A 23,201-nucleotide genomic window follows, 5' to 3' on the forward strand; every position below is an offset into this window, starting at 1 on the left:
CAAAAAAGGTAATCTGAACTTCTCCGTGATGTTTATTTCTGACCCTGCTGTTCCTCCTATGATGAATGTAAAATAACAAAGGAAATGTCCCCAAGTCCCAATCAACAAGTACCACTACAGTACAAAATATTCAGTCATAACAAACATCTAACAGTAGTATGATAAAAATCTAAAGGTAATTTGGTGCCTTTTAACTTATACATTGCTTCCTTCCTTAATCCAAATTATTTTTACCACTGTGTGTTCACTGTTGAGATGTGGTTATGCTCTGAAAATACACCACAAATGGAGCCGGTTCAGGAAACTTACTTTCTATCGGGACTCCGTTTGATAACCAGCTAATTCTGGGCTTGGGGTTGCCGTTAGCCCTGCAGATCAGGGCCCCATCCTCTCCTGGGGACAGTACAAGATTTTGAGGTGCCATGATCCAGTACGGAGCCGCTTTATTGGGGAAAAAAATACAAAAATTTGAATCAAAGAAGTATTCTAGAAAATTTAGTACATTAAACTATTTTAATAAAAAGTAATTTGCAAGATATTTGTTAGTTTCATTTTTTAGAGTGAATAGATTTATAAGTGGTGCTTCAAACAATACAGATTTTCAAAAGAATGTTTAAAGAGATGCATTGACATCTATGTATTATTTCTAGACCTTTTTGATATAATTATCATAATCTGTTTTACATTAATTAATCATACATGAAACAGGCGACAGTTTTATCTGAGGGTGAGCAATTACAGGCATAGATAGAGCTAAAAATGTGAATTTAAATTTTGAGCCGCACAGAATATATGTAATTATGAAATTAGGAAGCAATCTTTAAAACTTTGAAAAGTTGCAAAGTTGATATTTGTTCCCACAAGCCCTCCACCCAGCCTTCTCTAATGTTAAAATTTATATAATCATAGTACAGTTATCCAAACAAGAAATTAATGTTGGTACAACACCATTACCTAAACTACACCCTTTATTAGGACTTCCTCAGTTTTTCCACTGCCTCATTTCTGCCCCAAATCGCTGTCCTGGGCACCACATTGCGTTTCCATGTCATGTCTCCTCACTTAACTTCCTCCAGTATGAGAGTTTCTTAGTCTTTTGTATCTTTCATGACTTTTAGACTTTCAAAGAATACCAATGAGTTATTTTGTAGAATGTCTTTCAAGTTGGGTTTGTCTGTTTTCTCATGGTTAGAATGAGGTTTTGGGTGATGGACGCTTCTGATTACACCATATCAGGGAGCACATGATATCAACATGACTTATAACTGGTTATGTTAATCTCGATCACTTTGTTAAGGTGATGGTTGCCAGGTTTCTCCACTGTAATGTTACTATTTTCCTGCTTTCCATACTCTTTGCTCGTGAGTCACTAAGTTCAGCCCACATTCAAGGGTGGGGAAATTAAGATCCATCTCCATAAGGGAGAAATAGTAAAAAATAAGCAGACATATGTTAAAACTGCTTCAGTAATTAATTTTTTTTTTTTTGGTGGAGGTGGGGGAGATAAATACTTTGAGGCTATGCAAATACCCTGTTTCCCCTCCTAAAGGTTTCACCCAATAATTTTAGCATTCATCATTGGCTCTTGCCTGCAGTAATTATAATGGTGGGGTTCTAATGGTGATTTTCCATTTCTGCCCTTCTTTCTACCTTTATTAATTGGAATTCTTTTGTAAGGAAGATTTGAGGGAGATAATTTTTAATCTGATTTAGATGCACTATAAACATTAATAGCAGTAAGCAATTCAAGGTATCCTGAATGTGATATAAACTTACATTTATTATTATTAGGAATATAATGAAAGACATGCTAATTGAAGATTAAGGGTCTCTCATGAATGCAAGAGTAATCCTTTTAAGCAATGATATATACCTTTAACTGTGACAGAAATGGTATGATGTATGGCTCCTAATTCATTTTTTGCTATACACTGGTAATTTCCAGAGTCTGCTTCTGAAACCTGAATGATTTGTAGTGTTTTCTGAAAGTTCCTATAAAATGTCCGGTTGACGGGGAGGGTTCCATCTTCTTTGATCCAGTAAATAAGTGGGGTAGGCCTGACAAGATAAACAAATACATGACGATGATACAAAAAAAGAAGTTGACCTACCTGCTTTTGAGGATGAATTTTCATGCAAGTTTGTAACAAATTCTTTATATACTTGTAAAGCTAATGAGAAGTATATAGGTACTTTACCATCCCACTTTTATAAATAATGCTTACAATCTTATATTTAGAACTATAAGCTACCATCTTCACATAAGCAGAACTGTACTACTTCATGGGCATACCGTGAACTGTGAGCTCAGTGAAGCAGTGAGAATGCCAGCGTGACCAGCAGGAGTTGCTTTTCTGAAGGGATCTAAATGTTTTCTTCAAAGTTCTGATCAACTAGACACTCATGGAAAATTTTGCATGAAGGTATTATGTTAATAAAAAGAATTACCATGAAATTAATGATACTGAGGTAGAATTTTTTACCAGCTAGAGTTAAAGACACACAGAAAAAGAGGTGATACACATATTTGTGCCCAGAAACTTTTCCCCACATTTCTATATCAAATGGAAGAAACTTTTTATTTAATAGCAGGCTATTTGGTAGTGTAAATGAAGTGACTAGAGAAACAGTGATCTTTCTTTAATTTCATCATTAGTTATATTTTAAAATATTTAACCAATTGATAAGAATAGATTAAACTCATGTATTATTCACACCACTTCTTATGGTGTTTTTCATTAAATTATGAAATATAGAGACAGATGAAGAGCCAGAACATAGGCTTGAAGTTAAAGATCTACTGCAAAGTCCCCGCCCTGTTCCTAAATTGTTCTCTGACCTTGGATCCCTGAGCTTCTTTGGGCTTCAATTTCCTTAGCTGTCTTACTGGTGGTAAAAACAAGTGGCTTTAGAAGGTTTTCATGAGGGTAAAATAAAAGTCCATTTGACACATTTACTAAGCACTGAACTAGAGACCAAGCACTGAGTTGTGTGTTGGGAAGATAAAGATGAAAATAGAATGATCCAGGCCCTCAAGAAGATCACAGTATTTGTCATTAGACATGCAAGTGGGATTAATTGATGTTCATAATTGATTTTGGTTTATTTGGTTGAATAAAAATAATTGAACATGCATAGTTGATGAAATTGTTTCTAAAATGAGACATGTTATGACTATAACAAGATGTAGAAAATGTGAAATCATTTTGAAAAGTTGAAGATATAATACACATGTGGAATCTCATAGCATATTATGATGTTTCCTTATAGTCAGATTAATCTGTATCTTATACCACCTGAAGGTGAGAGAGCTTGACTAAGTCATAAACTGTCCCAGAGGCCTACTACTCCACTGAGCAGGGGTTAAGAATTAGAAATATTTTGATCCCATGAGTCTTATGCTTATTGATTTGTAAGTGACAGAGCTGCAATCTTAATCACATTCCAAGCTTTTAAAATATTTTTGGAAGTTTGATGCACTTTCCAAATACTGACCATATTTGAGTTCTTAGTCTTAATATGTCATTTGTGGGAAGGGGGATCTCTAAACCATGAGAATGAGTACCTCTACTCCCATAGGGTCGAAGGTTGGTAGATTAAAATTTTTAACACAACAATGATGAAAATTGCAAGGGTTTTGTATTTTTTTTTTTTAATTTTAGTGAGCAAGATATGTACTTTAAAGGAGGTATTGCTGGATTTCAATTATTCGAGAGTGTGATTTCTGGCCATGACCACAAGAGGCCTCCATGTGTCTCCAGCAGTAAAGCTGTTCCTGAAGGCTGATTCTGGGAACGAATGTGAGACTGCTGAGTTAGCAGGTCAAGAGTAGCATGGATCACAACACATGATCACAACAGGTTTCTGAGAGTCTACTCAATGTTTTCAGCATATATGCCTATAAATAGTACTTGCTCTGTGCCAGGCCTAAGAGGGGACTAGGTAGAAGCTTGCCTCTAATGTGTACCTAACGTAAGGGGTTCTTATATCTGAGTGAGGCCTCCCTGCAACTACTGTCGAAGGTACGTGGGTTCTAGGGGTGGTATCAATTTTGAGGTGGGCACAGATGAGACATTTGCAAAGAATCTGGGCTTGTGACTTGCCATGAGGAAGTAGTGGAAGGAACAGTGTGCCAGTTCTGAGGCTAGGCCTTAAGAGGTCATGTGTACCTCTGTTGTTAGGAGAATTAGCCTGGGCTGGACTGCAAGAGGGATATAAGAAACTCAAAGCCAAGAGCTCAGCTGCCAGACTCTCAGAACTGTGAACCCACCGCTGAGCCACCTAGCAGACACATGAGTAGGCTCAACCTATACCAGCTGGATCTAACCCATTCTAGCACAACTTCCCCAAAGACCTGTAGAAAAAAGATCAATGAAAAATAGCTATTATTTTTAAGCCACTAAGTTTTGAGGTGGTTAGTTAAACACCGTAGCAAAATAATATACCCTATTTATAATCATAGGACTCATACGATGATTTCTGATACTTATTTCAGGAGAAACTATTACATTAAGATATTTTAGTAATATGAGATTTATTTGGCCTATTTTGGAAATAATTTTCAGATTCTTCCTGATGTTTGATGGAATTAGTATAAAACAGTGACTATTCCTGTGATAGTAATACTTTTCTACCAATCTGTTAAGTTTTTATAAGGAATGTACACCAAGACAGAAAGTATTAACTCACAGTCCTTCTGCAATGCACTCTAGTGAAAGAACATTTCCTCTTAATTCCTCTTTGTTACTTGCATTGCCTTCTGGAGTTAAAAATGTTGGCGGCCTCTCTCTATTTGATTTAGCTGAAAATGAGAAAATCGATATCCGTTAAAAGTTATGAATATGTATTTCTAGAAACACAGTTCACTGCCTGAAAAATCTAACGCCTTTTCAAAACTATTTAACATTGTAAAATTTGTTAAACTACACATGCACACTCTCAGCCTTACAAATAGCTGTTGCTCACTCAGCCAGGAATACAGACAATTTTGGTTGCATAAGCACTAATTATAGTAAGAACTATTCTCTTTTGTATATTTTCTTAATTTGGGTTATATTTTTATGAATTTTTTGCGAGTACATAAAATTTCAAAATGTAGACATAGAAAGGAAAATCATATTCTCAAAATATACATCACTTAAAATTAGTGCTCAGGTCAAAATGAAAATTGACTATTTACAGTCTGGAAGATGTTATATTTTTCTGAAAGGTATGACTATGGAAGGGCTATTTCAGTTTATACTAGGGACTACATTACACTCAATTCCATAGATTAACCATGGAGATATATCTGTGGTAGATGTTTAACATATCAAACTCCCCAAACTGTAAGATTTATAGAAAACAAAACAAAACAAAATAAAACAAAACTAGAAAGTTACTGACAGAGGTCTGGCAAATTTTACCATAAATTTAAATAGCAGTGGAGTTAAAGAAATTGAAATTGGTTTCCTCAATGAAAATATAAAGAGGACTCAAGTCAGAGGTCTCAGGGAGATTTAGGCAGGACACCTTCTTTCTCTTGGAGACATTGCCTAAATGTGGCCTTATATTCTGATGAACTCTCAGAAAAACTTAAAAGTAGAAATCAACACATTCAGAGTCTTCAGCCCTTTAGAGTTTCAAAACTTCAACGCATTAACTATTTGATGCTCACAAAAACTGGATAAAAGGCAACATATGAATTATTCTCATTTCTCAGAAGAAAAAAATTGAACATAAAAAAAGGTATTACCTGAGAGAAATTAGAGTTTTCCTAAGATTTTAGAGATAGTAGAGGAAATCTTACCCTTCTGAAATCACTTTGGGAATGGTTTTGAGGCCCATATCTTTCAGGAGTATATTAAAATAAAATAAAATACAATAAGACAGGAGTTGTGGTATGCATATTCTGGTCATTGAGAGAACCTTAATGTTTTTTACTTCACATTTCAAAGGTAAAAAATTAATACAGCAGAAATTCTGCCTTATAGATAATTAAGAAGACCCCATATCCAGAACCCATAATTTTCATTGATTAATTCTCTACCTGAGACCCACATTTCCCTTAAGGAAATCAAATTCTTTTCTTTTTTCTAATAAGAATGTTCTATTTTTAGAAAAGTTACTTCCACTGAAGATAGTGACTGGGTTTTAACAGAAACTAAGAGAAATACTATTGCTAATTTTATGATTTTGATAATGTCATGTGAAAACAGATGGGAAATATGATGATTTACTTATCAAAATCCACTTAATGGTAGTTGCTAAAGGTTACTAAGATTTTAAAGAATTAGTATTTGAGCAGGTTAATGTACCCTGCCAATTCTTATTTAGTTTATGAGGAAAATTTATGAACAAGACAAAAAGTGAAAAGTGTAATTTTGAACATACATGATAAAAATTTTCCAAATAACGTGAAATGGTTCTTTACATGAAAACAGCTATAATAATTTTCATTATTAAACATACAAAATGGAAAATGTTTTAGTGGCATGTTTGCAAGCTTATAGCTAAATTTCATAAGAAACATACATTTATTCTAGTGGTATTAAACATGTAACTAGGAATTTCATAAAGAAATAAGGTTAAATAGCCATGGAGGTGAAGTTAGTGAACTAAATTCTACAATGAAGGAGAGAATATCAGTTACAATCACCATAACTCACCACCATAAAACTCAGTGTCACTCAAATTAGCAGCTATAGTGTCATTCAATTCATCCACTGAAATAAACAGAATATTATGAAGAATGTAAAAAGTAGGGGAGAAGGTATTGTACAAAAAAGTATTGGGCAACAAAAGCAAACATATACAGCTACGCTGGCCAAGTACCATCCTTACCAACTAATAACAGTGCTTTATATTGTACATAACTAACTTGTTAATTTACTCAATTACCCCCAACCAGTATTATGTGAACATATAATTGAAGCTGCAGGACTGCCAATTAAAGGCATCGTGGGACATAAAGCACATACAAATGTGCAGAACTCTAAGTAGATTCAGAAAGTTATCAGGGAAACAGATATGTTAATAACAGCAAAGCATGTAAAACATAGTATTAAGGGTATGTGTGCATGCCCTTTATAGCATATATGCCAACACTTTAGTCACTATTCACAAGTAGTTGCCTGATCAATGGACCTCCTGTTTACTTCAGTCAGTAGTAATTTGTAGTTAATATTTTGCACATATTTGTACACAAACTGAAGGACAGATTCAGGAAGCTAAACTCTTACCTGAAATCACCTTCACAGAAATAGGTTGCTTCTGCTGAATGGTTTGAGTGTGGTTAAATCTGGCATAACAGATATAGTCTTCGCGGGTATCCTCTGGGAGAACATTGGAAAAATAAAGGTCTCCATTCAGACCCTGGGAAACCCTCTCACTTTGTGGAAGTCTTTGAAAGGCTGGAGAAAGGCAGAAAGATATGCAGGTCATCCTATCATAAAGTGACCACTTCCCAAATTAGCGAAACAAATGTGTAACTAATAGTTCCATGAATTTCACTTGAATATTTTTTCTCTAAAAAGCTCTTTGAGTAAAAGCATATAACTAACTATAAGCAACAACAACAAAATAACATATTAGAACTCCAATTGTACCTGTTGACCCTATTTTCTCCAGAGCAGAGCAGAGGTGAGATTAGAGTTGTACAGTGAAATGTTTTATTAAGCAAGTGTAAACCAAAAAAGAGTTTGACAAAAAGAGTTTGTGTGCCTTTTCCTAATATTTAAGTAGTTCTTAATTATTAAACACATATATACACACATGCTTTGCAAAATGCATTAAAGAAGCTTATAAAGATGTTAACCTGGGTTGCACCTTCACAAGCGGCCAGACGTCAAATACTATGAGAGCACCTAACTGTGAAGTAGGCCCTGCGCGAGGTGTTGGGTCACACCAGCATCCCTACCCTGTCTGAGCTTGTCTGACAGAAGAATCAGACAGCAAAAGGGCAAGTAACAATAGGGTGCAATGATGACACTATTTGATGCTGCAGGCTACCTAGCCTCCTTCACATACCCTACTTTTTCTTTTCTGAGTTACTTATCATCTTCTAACATGTAACATATTTTATTTGTCTCATATATATGGCTTATTGCCTATCTCCCCATGCTGGAATTTAAGTTCTAGGAGGACCGAGACTATCATCTGCTTGTCTACTGTTGAAACACTAAAACAGCAACTCTTTCTTCGCCTTGTCCTGGGGACACCACTTTTTCTGTCTTCTCTTCTTTCCTCAGTGACACTCCTTCTCATCTACTTTTCTGGTTTCTCCCTCAATTCTTGGTCCTGGGGGGCTCCTGGTCTCAGTCTCCCAGGCTGTGCTCTTCACCACCTGCACTCCCTCCCTCCCTCTGTTCTCTCATCCAGCCCCTGGCTCTACACACAAACACTGGGGCTAAAGCCCTGAGTCTTCCTTCTGACTCATGAAGCTCTGACGCCTGCCGGCCATCTCACCATCGATATCTCATCGGCCTCTCCCATCCAAAACGCTGACTTCCTAGTCTAATAGCTGAACCATGCACCCCCTTTGAGGCAACATGCTAACCACTTTGCAGAGAAGGTTTCGGAGGGTGGAGAGACAGAGCGACAAAAAAACTTCCCTCAAGGAGAGGCACAGGAGAACACATGTTAAGCTGCCTAATGGGTGACTTCATGTCTCCGTGCCTTGGTTACCTCATCTACAAAGTAGAAAGAATAACCAGACATACTTCATGGGGTTGTTGTAAAAAATTGATGAGATAATGCATGGGAAGTCCTTAGCAAAGGGACTTAGTAAATACCTAATAAATATTAGCTGCTGCCTGGGATTAAAAAACAAAAAACAAAAAACTGAATAAAATTAAAACAACTTGATTTCCTCTCCTTTATGGGCTTCTGCTGTTTCAGGAAATGGAAATTTAATTTTACCAATTGTTCAGTCCTCAACTTTGGAGTTACCTTTGATTTTTCTCTTTCATGCCTCTACCTCAACCTCAATAAATGCTAGAGGGTCTACCTCCAAAATATATCCAGAATCTGACCATTTTTACCCACTCAGCTGCTACTTAGCCTAATCCACCATCAACTCTTGCATAGATTATAGCAGTGGTCTCCAAACAAGGTGGCCCATTCTCACTTTGTCCTCTCTCTTGTCCACAAATAAACCTAAGTGATGTTATTACTACTTGTTTGGTTTTAGGTAAAGTCACTCCCTTAATGTCTCCTACTTCATTCAGGGCAAAGCCAAATCCCTCTGCACTGAGCCCCTGGACTTGTCTGACCTTTTCTATCACTCTCCCCTTTGATGCGCTACTACTGGCTTCCCTGCTGTCTTTTACATATACCAAGGTCTTCCTGCCTTAGGGGTTTGCCCCATTTTTTTTCTGTCCCCCCAGGTGTTTAGAGGTCTGCCTTGCTTTCTCATGTTAAAGCTTTGCTCAAAACTCTGCTTATTTTCCTTCATAGCCCTTATTGCTAACTGACACATGTTTCCTACGTATTTTCTACAGATCTATTGTCTGCTTCCTTCTCTACCCCTATTTCCACTGCATAGAATATAAGCTCAAGGAGAGTAGGAAATTTGCTTGGTTTATTTAGAGTAGTGCCTAGAACATAGTAGATGCACAGGAAAATCAAATGAATGAAATGACATGTTATTTATTTAAATGAGCATTTATTTTCCTGAGCAGCTCTAAAATACTTTATGAATCACAAGCGGTAATGATTTACTGTGACAGAAAATAATTTTAAGACACTTTAAGAAAGAAAGTTCATATTTTTAAAACTTACAGTTATCCATCCAGAATATTATAGGTGGTGGTAATCCAATTGGGGGTCTGCAGGGAAGTACCAAAGCCTGGCCACTTCGAAGTGTTATTGGTTCAAGTTTTTCTTTGGTCCACAATGGTGACCCTATGAAATAAAATAATAGCTTCTAAGTTATTTCTGTACTGAAAAATAAAAAGAGTACTAGAAAGAAAGACAAACTAAACTTTTGGGAAAATAGTAACTTGGCATTTATATGCATTAAGATAACAAAATAATTTTTAAACACAGTGTTAAAAGTTTTAAAAAATGACAATTTCCATTCACTGCCATTATTAGTATAAATTCTGAGTCCGTGATTCCAAGCCTAAGAACACACACACACACACACACACACACACACACACACACACATTTAGATTTTATTTATTTTTAGAGAAGGGAGAATGGAGGAAGAAAGAGAGGGAGAGAAACATCAATGTATAAGAGATATATCGATCTGTTGCCTCTCATATGCTCCCAACTGGGGACCTGGCCTACAACCCAAGCATGTGGCCTAACTGGAAACTGAACCCGCAATCTTTTGGTTCACAGGTCGGCAACCACTGAGCCACACCAGCTATGGCTTAAGATCTTATACTAAATAAGTCATTAAGTAGATATAAAATAATTTTGTTAAAAGCATGTTATTCACAAAAGAATGAAAAACATTTAAATGTCCAAAGATTTGTAAAACAAAAAACATAACTGTACAATTACACCTTTGAATATCATACAGTATTATTTATTATTATACTTATTTATAAGATTGATATGAGAATATTCATATCATAGGTAAGTCAGAAAATGTTATAAAATAGTACTTCAGAATGAGCTCATTTTAAACACAAACCTATCTAGAAAAAGAATGGAAAGAGCAGTAATTATTTTCTTGAGTGGGAGAATTCATAAGTAATTTTTAAATTTTTTTTGCTTATTTATAATTGATTTTTTATATAATGAACACATGCTATACATGTAATAAAAGAAAATTTAAAAAATGACCAGAACAGCAGTAGTCACTTTTCTTTAAATACATGCTCTTGGGTCATAGGAAGGATTTGGGTACAGACCACTGCAAAAGAACCACAGTAACACCAAGGTAGTGAGGCCACTCTATCTCCATCTAAATTTTGAAACAAAAATGTTAAAAAAAAATTACTTAGCCCTCAATTAGCCAATTCATACTGAATTTATTTCCATCTGGCTGTAGGAAGTTCACTCACACATAAAATACATAAGAAATTAATAATTAGATCAATTTGGGAAAGAAACACTTTTCTTAGCCCTCGTGTTTAATTCTGGACTTTACAAGTAAAGGACACACTGGATTGGCAAAGTATCAGGCTGAGAAACTTAGGGTAAAGTGGAAAGGAACAATAGTTTTCATGCAAAAAAAAGAGTATTGGAATCGATGCCATTACTTTCTTGTAATAGTATTTGGATGATGTAACAGATGCTGAGGTTTAGAGCCATACTTTAAGAAGGTCCACCTGTTTGTTGGTGGACAAGTCCCACTTACTAGATGGACGGACAACAATGTTATTAGAAATTGCAGCTCCACGGTCATTCCTAGCTGTACACTGATAGACTCCTTCATAGGTCTCCGCTTTCCCTTCGTTCATGATGTTAATTATGAGGGTTCCTGAGCCAGGCTTCATAGTAACAAGAGGGTCTTTATCTATGTCAAAATGAGTCCCATTTCGGGTCCAGGAGAAGCTGCCCAATATATAAAGGATTAACCTTGTTAATGGTCCAGAAAAACAGGATTATTTACTATTTAACAAATTCTTAGCAGTTTACGGGTTTCCAGAAATAGCTATTAGATTTTAATATTCAGTAAAAGAGCAATAGGCTCCATAGCTAAAATATTTCATTGAATCATGACTTACAAAAAAGTGCTGGCCACACATTTGAGGTACATGTCTTTAATAAAACTATCCAAAAACTGACTCAATAAAGAAATAATGTGCACAAACTGCCTGCCATTTTTTCAAAGAACTATAGAAAGTAGGTCTCCTAGGCACACTATATTAGAGCTTCATTAGCATTTTTATTGTAAACTCCATTGTTCATAGCTTTGACAACCTAGCTACAAAAATTTGCTCTGGGCTGAAATGTGATGAGAAAGGTCTTCACAAGTAATCAGACAAGTTTCAAGTTACCAAAATGCAACGTGTAAGTTTGGGGGAGGGGAAGAACTATGAGTTCAGTGGCATTTTAAATGTTGGTTGTTAAAAGTGGTAATTCTATATATAATATATTTTAAGAATTTTTAATCCTAGAGATGATTTTGTAAATTGCTTAGGAAGTATTTCGTATTATCAACTGAAATTCTTCTTTTTCAGTTTTATCTCTATAAAAGATTTCCTTATATAAAAGTCACAGTGCTCATGTAATTTAATACTTTGTAACTAGTCACAAATAAACAACGGACATGCTCATACAAAGGCATGAATCTCTAAACTTTACTATTTTTCCAGGCCCACTTGGATTTCCCTTCCTCCAGCTCTCCTTGTAGCAGTAGTGGTCGCAACTGCTAGGGCAGGAGGTGGTGGTGGGTGCTCCTGGCATACGCTAGGTGCAGGTCAGGGATGCTGCTAAATAACCTGTAATGCACAGGACAGCCCTGTCCCACAGTAAAAAATTATCTTGCCCACAACATCAGTAGTGCTGAGATGAAGAAATTCTGCCTTACAGAGAGTTACAGGAGGTATTAAGTAAATGTGAAACTAAAGGGGAACTCCATCAAATGATATCATGTTAGGGCTTGAGTGCTAGAGAGTTAGTTTCTAATGATATGGCAAAATATATTGTTTTGCAGCAAACCTTTGAAGAGAGTTTTTGATGTACTTCAATATTTAGTACCCATTCATTTTTTTCTCAGGTGCTAGTCTGTGATACTTTGGTAAGGCCAGTAATAAGATAAACTCAAAATATTTAGAAACTTTCACTTCTTTATTACCTAAAAATCTAATCTAAATTACATTTTAATAATAATCATCCAACTTTCCCAAACTCCTATATGTTACTAGACAAGTTATAGATCATCCACTAATTAGCCATGGGACCTTGGATAAGTTATTTGGGCATCAGTTTCCCATCTATAAAATATATTGATAGGATCAGATAATTTCTGTATCTCTTCCAACTCTAAAATGCCATGAAGTGCTCATTGAACCCAGCCAAGTTTGGAAACCCACCTAAGACTATGTTATTGATCTCTCTAGAGATAGGAGAGATCTTAGGAGTTATCAAATTCAACTTCTTTATTTTACAAATAAAGAAACTGAGGCCCAGAAAAAAAGGGATTTGCCCACGTCATAAATCAACTACAGCCATTGAACGTTCTTTCCACCATCTCCCCACAATTTTTGAGCATTTTGTAGAAAGGCATGGATACAGAAATGCAATCATCTGGGTTTTCAAGAAGGACAAACTGACTAAGCAGAGAGACAAAACAACGAACCCACAGGTGACACTTGAGAGATGTGCGGGAACTTCGGTGTTAATATCAATGCTTACTTTTGTTATTATAACAAAGCAGAAAGCACACCCACCTTGGAGGAGGTTTCCCTTTGGCCTCACATTGGATTACAATATTCTCTCGAGGGTCAATAATGTAATCTTTTGGAGACTGTTGAGTAATGGTTGGAGGTTGTACCACTTAATTGTGGAAAGAAGAACATTGTAAAGAAATAAATCACTTAATATCATAATAGCAATCATTTTTTTCTTTATCAAAATCACTTACCCCGGACTAAATATGCACCAAATTTTTAGAAATTTTTATGGTGGCAGCACATACGCAGTCAGTTTTTAACCAGCAGTCTCCTAAAACTTTGAAGTCAAGGCATAACTTTCTTTTGGTAGCTTTATATGTACTACTCAAAGCCCATTTTCTCCCACTAAAAGTCTGGGAAAATAATTATCAAAACCAGTTTAATATTAAGACAGTTTCTTTTCTGATGTAACAATGAGAAATTCCTTCCTCTGATTCCTTTTGTTCAGAAGGACTTCCCATGAAATTTCAGCTATGAATTAAATTTGCATTTCTTAGGAAAGAGTAACTGACTTACAGTTCATTAGTGAGCTAATGTAACAACATACAGGGTGGGGCAAAAGTAGGTTTACAGTTGTGAGTATGCAAAGCACAGTTTAATCTTGTATTATTATTTTTAAATTATTGTATTATTTTCCATATGAACAACTATAAACCTACTTTTGCCCCACCCTGTATGTTGGGAACAAATAAATATGAGAAGTTAATGTTAAAAAGATGGTTAAATTAGAGACTTGACATGTCTTCTTAGAGCCAGGATGTACATAGGTGGCTAGTAGGAACAAGGATAAAAGTCTTGTTTAGGAGATAAATAGATTTGGGAAGTTCTCTGTTATAGGAGATAATATTTCCATTTCACTCTTCAAAGTGTTACATGATCATTTATTATCAAATCATAGAGGTAAACGATTATGACCCAGAACAATTTAATATGAAGAAAGCTGGTATCTGGACATCCAGCACTCAAGTCACTCAAAAATTGCCATGTTCTTCTTGTGAAATCAGAATTAGAGTGTTAGAATAGGTAGGACTCAAGAAATAATCTATTTCAACTTATTTTTTGCTTAGGACAGTGACTAGGCTTGATGAGGAAGGCACAAGCAGAGTAAAGAACTACACTCTCCTGGTAGAAACCACCGACTTGCACAAGTCCAGGGAGAGCTAGTGGTTCCCAACGAGGGGCAATTTGCCCCCTCCCCTCAGGGGACATTTGGCCATATATGGAGACAATTTTGGCTGTCACCTCTGGGGCTGGGGGTGGTACTGGCACTTACTGCAGAAGCCAAGGATGCTGCTAAATGTCTAACAATGTATAGCCCCCCTGGAACAAAAGTTATGCCAATCACTGAAGTTTCTCCCCTTTTCTCTCTGCCCATGCACTGTGCTTCCTTTGTGAAATCTCTTCCACCTGCCAACCAAGTGCTTCCCTAAGCTTAATAATTGCCCTCTGCTCTTGTCTTTCTTTACTGTGGTTAAATGTTGCCAGGGCTAAATTTATTACTTCCATGTCCAAGTCTTATAAATCTGCAAACATGGTTCTCTTCTCTTGCTTTGTCTCCAGGCCAGTACTGTTCACCAGACATCTTTCACTAAGTATCCAAATGACACCTAAAATACAGATCAAAAGCTGAACCCATTATTGTCACTACTTATTGTGCATCTATTACACGCAGGATACTGGACAGTATCAATTTCCCCTCCTTTTAGCAAGGTCTGTTCCCCTCCTGGTCCCCCTGATAAGCCAGCTGCCCTTCTCGGCTTCCACAACAACACAGAGCCCTCATTCTTCCGGCTCTGTCAATTCCCAATATTGCTTAGGGGTTTGGTCTGGTGGCTAAGAGCTGTTTCTTTTTTCCCAATTTTGAAACTTCAAGCAAGTTTTTTAACTTCTAAGTCCTAGTTTCCTCAGCGAGAAAATGGGGTATAAGAGTGGTATCTAGCACCTACAGTCACTGGAAGATTAAATAAATTGTATTAAATTCTTAGTACATGCCGCTACTATAATGGTTTAGCGATGTTGGCTATGTTTACATTATTATCAAAATTATTTTTACTCGGACCAGCTTCACCTTTGAGTGATCCTTTAAGCTCTGGGAGTACAGAGTTTGGGATGGTAGAAAGAAATCTGGAATTTCACACCCAGAAAATATGGACATACGTGGTAGGTGAGAGAATTCCTAGAAGTGACTCAGCCCAATTTTTGCGCTTTTCTATAAGCAGGAGAGGTGCAAGTCTGGTGGCTTTCAGACCCAGAACTTCTATTTTCGTGTTAACAGAGCTGGCTCTGATACCACTCCTACCTGCCAGGCGTTTACCATCTAGACTGTGTGCTTAGATCACCAGGCAACTAACAAATGCTTTGAAGTAATAAGGAAAATAGGTACTTTTACATAATTGCCTGGTTAATCCAACATCAAAAGATTTTTCAAATGCTTGAAAACTATTTTTTAGGTAGATGATAGATGCTGCTCAACTGTTCGAGGCAGCAGAAGTTTTTGCTTAGAGTAGGCCACTCAGAAACGCTGGGAGGGAGCGCTGTTGATTGCATTTTGCACCTTTCAAAACAATATTCAAGTTCTTCAGGGCATTATAATGATAACACCTGTCTACACAGGCAGCAGGCTGAAGGAGGATAAGAGGGTATACATACAGATGCTGACTTGGCTGAAGTGTCTGCATGCATCCACTTTCTAAAAGATACCAAAGACATGTCTGTATTCCAGCAAATATTTAATAGCATTTTGAACCAGGTAGTCATTCTCTTTAAATTTTGTGAATTTTCTCATTGAGTTACATCAGAAGTGAATAAAACACAGAAGTTAGTAGAGCATAATTTAGGTAAATGAAAAATAGTAATACCTGAGTCTTCAAAATTCATGCAGGGACTACATTAACTTGTATCTTGGTATTTTAATGTTTAGCCACAGTAAATACACATGCTTAAAAATACTTTAGTCACAAAACATAAAACTGTACAATTTAATTCACACTGTTTCATTCAAAAACAAAGACATGGCCAAATTTTCACACTGCCTAATAATTACAGAAAGACACTTACAGTCTTCAAGAAGTTTTGCTTTTTCCCCATCAATATCAGCAGGTGAGTGGGCAAACAGGATTAAAGAAAACCAGATGTTAGTAATAAGAATGTTAGAACCCTGCAGATAAAAGGGGTGTCTTATCTATTTGGTTCGACCTAAAAAACTAGTATAGCAAAGCTTGAAGTTGTGAAGTTGGAGAAGAAACTCCCATTCATGGTCCTGTTTATTCCTTCAGCAGTTATCCTACATAACATATGGAAGAACCAAAAGGAATGTTATAGGCAAAAAGAATGGTTCTTTCAGGAATAAGAATGCCTAATGCCATTGTATCCATGTTGTACTGGACAAGTAATTATGTTCAATTTGAAAAACTGCTGAAATCTATAATTAATTCGAGTTGTCACATATTTGTAGTGTTTGATCCTATTGATCCTATTATCCCACACATCACTATGCACACCGTAATGATACTTAACAATGGGACAGGCTGCAATGACAGTGCTCCATCCAAGCCAAAACCCAACACTGATCTTAGGTTTTTAAATTTCTATGGTTAACCCCCAAATCAGACTGTTAGCATACTTCTTTCAAAATCCCTTAATCACCCAGGGGTTGCAAGTAGCCACACCAAGGAGCAGCTCATGCAGAAGGGATGTAAAGAATAGGGGCAGGGAAGAAATTACATTAGTATGCAATTCAAATGATTCTGCAGGGCCGCCTGTCACTAGTACTTGCAAAGGTTAATGCAGGAGCGCCTGGGTTGTCTGTGACTTTCTTTTCATCATGGTTATGCCTCTTCTCCATTAGGAGGGATAATTGAGTTAGCCCTAGGTGACTGTTTCCCCCTGATTGTTAGATTGAGCAGTCAGATTAAAGGGGACTATATTTAACACAAAAGACAACAAAAGCATTTCTCTCCAGTGCTTTTCTTTCTCTCCTATATATCTCTCAGTGCAAATGCTTACTTAAGCATTCCAACTCCAATGAGTGTAAGCAATCTTTTTTTTTAATTGAAATTAAAGCCATTGAAATAATATTTTTGAAAATAAGTAAAATATTGCATTATATTGTACTTTAGACTTGTAGAGGCAGAGTAAAGGAATTCAACAAAGTGTAGGGCAAACCACTTCTTAATGTCTTCCCACTGGCAGTTGTAACCTCATTGGCAAAAAATGACATCCCAACAAATGAATAGTCCTAGGAAAGTGCTATCTTCCTTGCACCTTGGAAAGCTTGCCAAACAGATGTTCTATTCAGGAAGCTAATGGATTTAAAGTAGTCAGGCAGATTAAGGATAAAGAATAAATCAATTCTGAAGTATAGTAAGTGTCCAGATTTGAAATTCTGCTTTCCATTGCACATAAAATGTGACCAGTTGAAGCCTAGCATTACCTTTATTTTTCATAAATAGGCCACCCAGACCAGGGAGAGTCCTACATATACTTTACTAATTAGGAAAAGGTGGCTAATATAGTAACTGTTACTTGCTCTATTTTAAATAGCATTTTTGTAGATGACTTATTTTATTTTCAAAATTTACATCTCAATCTTTGATTACATTTTTTAAATACAGAGGACCCTTTGCTGGGCTTTACATAAGATACACTTGCTAGACCTAAATTCATATTTAAGGTTCAAAAATCAAAGGTGAATTTTTCATTGTCTGAATCAAGAGAAGTGTATTAACAGGTATAGTCTGGGGATATAGAAGTGGTGTGGGGTTGGCTGAGAGACCATCTCTCAGTCTTTTCCAGAGCACTGTCAGCATATGAGAGGGTGAAGAAGTGGGGAGGTGTCTACAATCATTTTAAAGTAATTCATATAGTTTTCTTGGAGGACTGCTTCTATAAATAGTCCCCTGTTGGGGACAGCCCACAACGCAGTCCTTCCTAAGACCCTCCCTCCCCAACCCCTCACAGTACACAAAAGGCACCTGAGGGAAGAGAAAGATAAAGAGAGGGAGGGCAAAATGTGTATGACCATTTCAATGGCCATTTCTGTGGTGTGATTCTTTATAAACACCAGGTGCTGAAGGTAAAAGCCAAATTAATTTTGATTAGCTTTCAGTATCGCACAGACACCTCCATTCACACAGTTGAGAGTGATGGTAAATGCCGGGGAGGTTTTGACTCCCAGGCCTAACAGCTTTAAAATGTTAATACTTACGATCAAGAGGTACTTCCAGTGCACTAATCATCTGGCACAGGAAGAGAATCAGGGGCACTCTGCCTGCAGATAAGCGCTTCTTTTTTGGCATTATTTTAAGCTGCATTAGCTTAACTCCTGCTGAGACCCACAGACTGAATTTCCTTTTCTTCTTTCACAAAAGATTTGTGAGCAATGTCTAAGTAATTTTCATGCAGGAATCTGGAAAAGGATAGAGTAAGAGTTATAGTGTATTAAAAAAAAAGGAAATGAGTAGAAATCTGCAGCTCTGAAAATCAGTCCTGGATTATACATGAACTCTAAAAGTGAGCTAATTTTTAAATATTTAACTCTCAGGACTAGAATAATCATTTATTCATAAACCAGCTGAAATCAGATCAGAAATACTTGCAGTGATGCTAAGCAAATCTTCCTACTCTGCCATCTTTATGGCTTTTTCATTTTAAGTGTCTGCATTTCTGTCAGAGGCTGCCATGCTATTCCTCCTAGGTCACACAAACTTGGTTTACAAGTCAGTCAGAAAGTATGACTTTAGGCTTATTGACTTCTTTATGCTAGAGATTATCTCAGGGAAACTTGAGGGTACTGCTGCAAATTTGCTTCAAACCACATACACTGATTTGCCAGTTGAACCACGGACAGCTCAGGCCTTCCCCATCTCTCACTTAGACTATGGCAACAGACACGCCTGGGCTCTGAGTTCCAGGCCTTCTTCACTGAAGTCACCCGCCTGAACAATGCTGATTAATTCTTCCTAAAGGGTCTTCTTTAGTTAAACATTGGAAGTAGCCATATGGGATCTACCAAATAGAGTTCTATATATCCTTAAACAGGTAATAAAAAAATCTTCAATAATTTGGCCTCAGTTTATCCTACTGACCTTTATCTCCTCCTGTTTCCACATAACTTTTTTTGTTTGATGGTCTGATTCTGTTTTTCTTTCTTTTCTTTCTGATGGGTCAGTGCCTTAAAATTTACCACCTTCTTGCCTTTGTTTATTCTATTCTTTCTCCTTTGAATGCCCATTCCACCATATTTCCATATCAAAGTTCAATTTATTTATGTATAGATCAGTTAAAATTGAAACCTTAGCTGATCACTAAAACTAGAAGTCATTTCACCACCTAAGAATTCCTGAAATTCCTTGTTTTAATGATCACATATATTCTATAGAGAGACAGAGAGATAAATAGATCTTTTTGGTATGCACGCTCCCTCCCTTACTCCTTAAGGCAAAGATTGTGTCGCTCCTGTCTGCATCCCTCTCCCATCACACCATGGAGTGTGCCTTGCACATTAAAGTGTTCACTGTGCACAGGAGAGCATGAACACAAACACAGGGCCCAGGTCCCTGTCCTGCAGCGGACCCCTACCTGAGATGACAGGTTTAATCATGCCTTCTCATTAATGAAGAGAGGTGGCAGTGACCAATGGTTCTCTTGAGAAGGTAGAAGGGATGTCATTGTTACAAACAAGGGTAGCTCCAGCTTAATTACTGAATCATTTATGTGATTTTTACTATTTGTGTAACTGCATTTTTATAATGTCCACCTTTCCTACTAAACTGAAAGCCTCTTAAAGATAGTGACTACATCTTTCCTGTCCCCAGAGCCCATCATGGGGCACACGGTAGGAAGTAAATTATTTAGTATTGGAGAAAAAAATGGAGGAAGGAAAGGGGAAAGAAATGGAGACAACATCTTTGAAGATGAGGTTTTATTCACATAGGCAGTCTGACCAAAGTCGTCTAATTCTATATTTATACCTATTAGGTTTGAAAACCAAACTCGTGTCAATATGATCAAATTAGATGTCATATTATGTCTGTGTGTGAAATAGAGTTTAAATGATTAAAAAGAAAAGGAAACGATACTGATAACATGTTTTGCTAGCAACTGAGTTCTGATTTTAATCTAATTGTAGTTGGACACTTCTTGCTAAACTAATACAAAAAAACTTACTGTGTTAAATATAAACATTATACATATATAAATATTTTGTGAATAAAACATCCTTTCTATGTGGTTTCATTTAAGGTCTAGGAAATCTGGCTTTCCATCCATTATACAATATATAAACAATCAGGCCCATTAAGCATTGAGAGGCAAGTATAGAAGCTCACACAAATATTTCTTACCAAAATACAAACCAGACTACCTTTCTGTGTATGTAAAGCATAATTATATCAATTAGCTAAATTTACTTAGGTCTGTCATGATTTTCTGTTAAAATGCTAATTCTGCATTTACATATAAGTTTCAGGGAAAATAAAAGTAACTGACATAAGAGTTGATGTTATGCACTGCACATGTTGAGAGAAAACTACAGAATCAAACACTGAGAAAACAAGTGGCATACCTGCCTGATTTATGTGTCAAGCTAATTGAGTTTATTAGATTTAAGTGCCTGGCTCTCTGAATAGGTGCCAGAGAACTAACACACTCTCTCAAAGGTGTACTAATAAATTGCAATGCTCGTAAGGTCTTATGCAACTACATACAATTTCTGTTATAACTTCTTCACTTATTATTTATTTTTCCAGGATGCCTTAACTACTCATCCTTCAAAACAGAGAAAACCATTAGCTAACTTCATATAAGAGAAATTATAATTCAGCCTGCTTTACCTTTTCAGAATATATATAGAATAAAATATTACACATTAAATCACAGCATTGTATAAAGAAAAAAATTAAGAAAAACTGAGAAAGCACTTACTTAAAGAGACATGAGTAAATCCTCACAATGAGGGAAGGGCATGAACTATGTTAACTGAAGATGCGATCTCTCTTCCAAGAAGCCATAAGTTAACTGCACCAGCAGCCACAAAATTGCCTTCAGTGTAGGTTCTGTTTAAGGAGGACAAAGCAATGGTCCGGTCCAGCCTCTGACTCCTGCCCATGGAAAATCACCCAGTCCTCCTACGTATGTCGTCATAGGTGAAAAACCCGATGCCCAGGGACAGCATTAAGTCCTCAGCACTCAAAGTAAAAATTAAATACAGCTACAAAAAATTAAGTTTACTCTTTGGAAGAGTAATGCGCTCCGCATGCCTCGCAAAGAAACACCGCTGCTTCTGCACTCTCAGTACTGCTGTCCACGCCCGGCCCTGCTAGGAGCCCACTACTTTGTAGTTTACCTTGGGAAGTGATGGCCACTCTCTTATCAGAGAATCAGGAAGTTAAACTAAATTTTTTATGTAATTACATTAAAATGAATGAAACCCCAATTTGAAACAGCAAGTCATGTTTATTCAAGGCTAAAGAGTACGTTAGTACAATATAGCTTGTAATTTGGGAAAAAAAAAATATTTGCCACAGACATTTTAAAGCATGCTTGAATGACAAATTTTAGGTTCATCTTCGGAGTATAAATCACCCTTATATTTGAAACCACATATATTGTTAAAATGACCCAGAGTAAGATAAATAATAAAACCTTTTAATATTTCATTTAACTCCATTCAAAGCAGCTATTCACATATTACCTACAGAACATCTGAAAGAGTAGGGAAAAAAATTTCTCCTTCTTCAGTAAACTTTTCATCATTAGAAAAGAAATGCAATTCAAGTTCCCTTACTGCTTTCTGCCTAAAATTCATATTAAATCATAGAGCAAATGTTCCACTGCATTATTTATCATATATTTTTTAAAAACCTAATGCTTTAACAAAGGACTCATATGAAGCCCAAGAAACCTGGCTCTTCTGTTGTTTACTTAAGGAGTCTTCATTAGAAAGAAAATAAAGTCTTTTTCTCTCAAGTAAAAGAGGAAATGAGTTATATTTTAAAAATACCGATTTTTAATCAGAACTGGAATTCCATGCATTACTTGCCATTTCATTCTAGTCAGGCGTTTCAGCATCCCAGTACGGGCGGCTCAGTGCTGACTGCTCAAAGCAACATGATCGACTCTCTGAGCCAATAAACTTGTGACTGGACACTCTTTGGCACACTAATTATTGCTCTGGTGACTCATCAGTGGCTGGCCTTGCTGACTGGATAGCTAGCTGGGTGTGCCATTATCTTGATTATGAAAGGTATTTTTCATCAGTGAACCTGAAAATGGTAACTTTTTATATTTAATTAAATATTTACCATAAGGAATAAGCACTTTAATGCCCATACTTTTACTTTTCAACCACAGATTTTGAGTCTGAGACTATGGAAGTGAGGCAGGATAGTGAGAAGCTAGGAAAATTCCTTGGCAAGTGGAATAGGGGACCTGAGACAGAGAGCTGAACACGATGGCCGAGCAATTTACAGCCAGGTGCAGACGGTCACCAGGGTGGAAGGCCCCCACTGCCTGGCAGGCGACAAAACCGGGAAAACAAGGATCTGGCCCCCAGGGTAACCTTTCCTCCCCTGGCCTTTCCTTCCTGGAGGTCACATCCAGGCCTCAGGTGTACTTCAGCTCCAGGCCCAGAAAAGCAGCAAAACCAGGTGGGCAAACCAGGAGCAAGTGTAATGACTAAAGACCCCCTGCCTTGTCACTGACCGGTCAGAGGAGACAATGACCCTGAAAGGGCACACCTGGAGACAGGTGCGTACTTTCCTGAACCCTCCCCAGAGATCTCCTCTGAGAGAGAGAGAGAGAGAGAGAGACCTCAAGAAGAAGGACCCGGCTCGAGCTCTCCCTCTGGGGAGAAGCCAAAGCCAT

General features: G+C 36.9%; 1 protein-coding gene across 13 annotated transcripts in view; it reads right to left on the reverse strand.

Annotated features, from left to right (window-relative positions):
- Window positions 1-23,201, reverse strand: part of NRCAM (neuronal cell adhesion molecule) — a 308,117-nt gene that overhangs the window by 62,912 nt on the left and 222,004 nt on the right. For 6 of the 13 annotated variants that reach the window (XM_054564302.1, XM_054564297.1, XM_054564298.1 and 3 more), the window contains 10 exons: window positions 18,544-18,744; window positions 16,395-16,412; window positions 13,335-13,440; window positions 11,297-11,493; window positions 9,760-9,882; window positions 7,221-7,391; window positions 6,648-6,704; window positions 4,690-4,801; window positions 1,874-2,058; window positions 310-441 (listed from right to left, as the gene is read on the reverse strand). In XM_054564302.1, coding sequence (XP_054420277.1) covers window positions 310-441; window positions 1,874-2,058; window positions 4,690-4,801; window positions 6,648-6,704; window positions 7,221-7,391; window positions 9,760-9,882; window positions 11,297-11,493; window positions 13,335-13,440; window positions 16,395-16,412; window positions 18,544-18,649 — 1,207 coding nt within the window. In that variant the 5' untranslated portion in view covers window positions 18,650-18,744. Of the gene's footprint in view, window positions 1-309; window positions 442-1,873; window positions 2,059-4,689; window positions 4,802-6,647; window positions 6,705-7,220; window positions 7,392-9,759; window positions 9,883-11,296; window positions 11,494-13,334; window positions 13,441-16,394; window positions 16,413-18,543; window positions 18,745-21,260; window positions 21,394-23,201 lie in introns of those variants that run through there. The other 7 variants (XM_054564303.1, XM_054564299.1, XM_054564300.1 and 4 more) reach the window with 4 other exon arrangements.

The sequence above is a fragment of the Pteronotus mesoamericanus genome, unplaced genomic scaffold, assembly GCF_021234165.1.
Source record: "Pteronotus mesoamericanus isolate MK-2021 breed Mesoamerican mustached bat unplaced genomic scaffold, CSHL_Meso_final scaffold_85, whole genome shotgun sequence".
NCBI classification, from domain to species: Eukaryota; Metazoa; Chordata; class Mammalia; order Chiroptera; family Mormoopidae; genus Pteronotus; species Pteronotus mesoamericanus.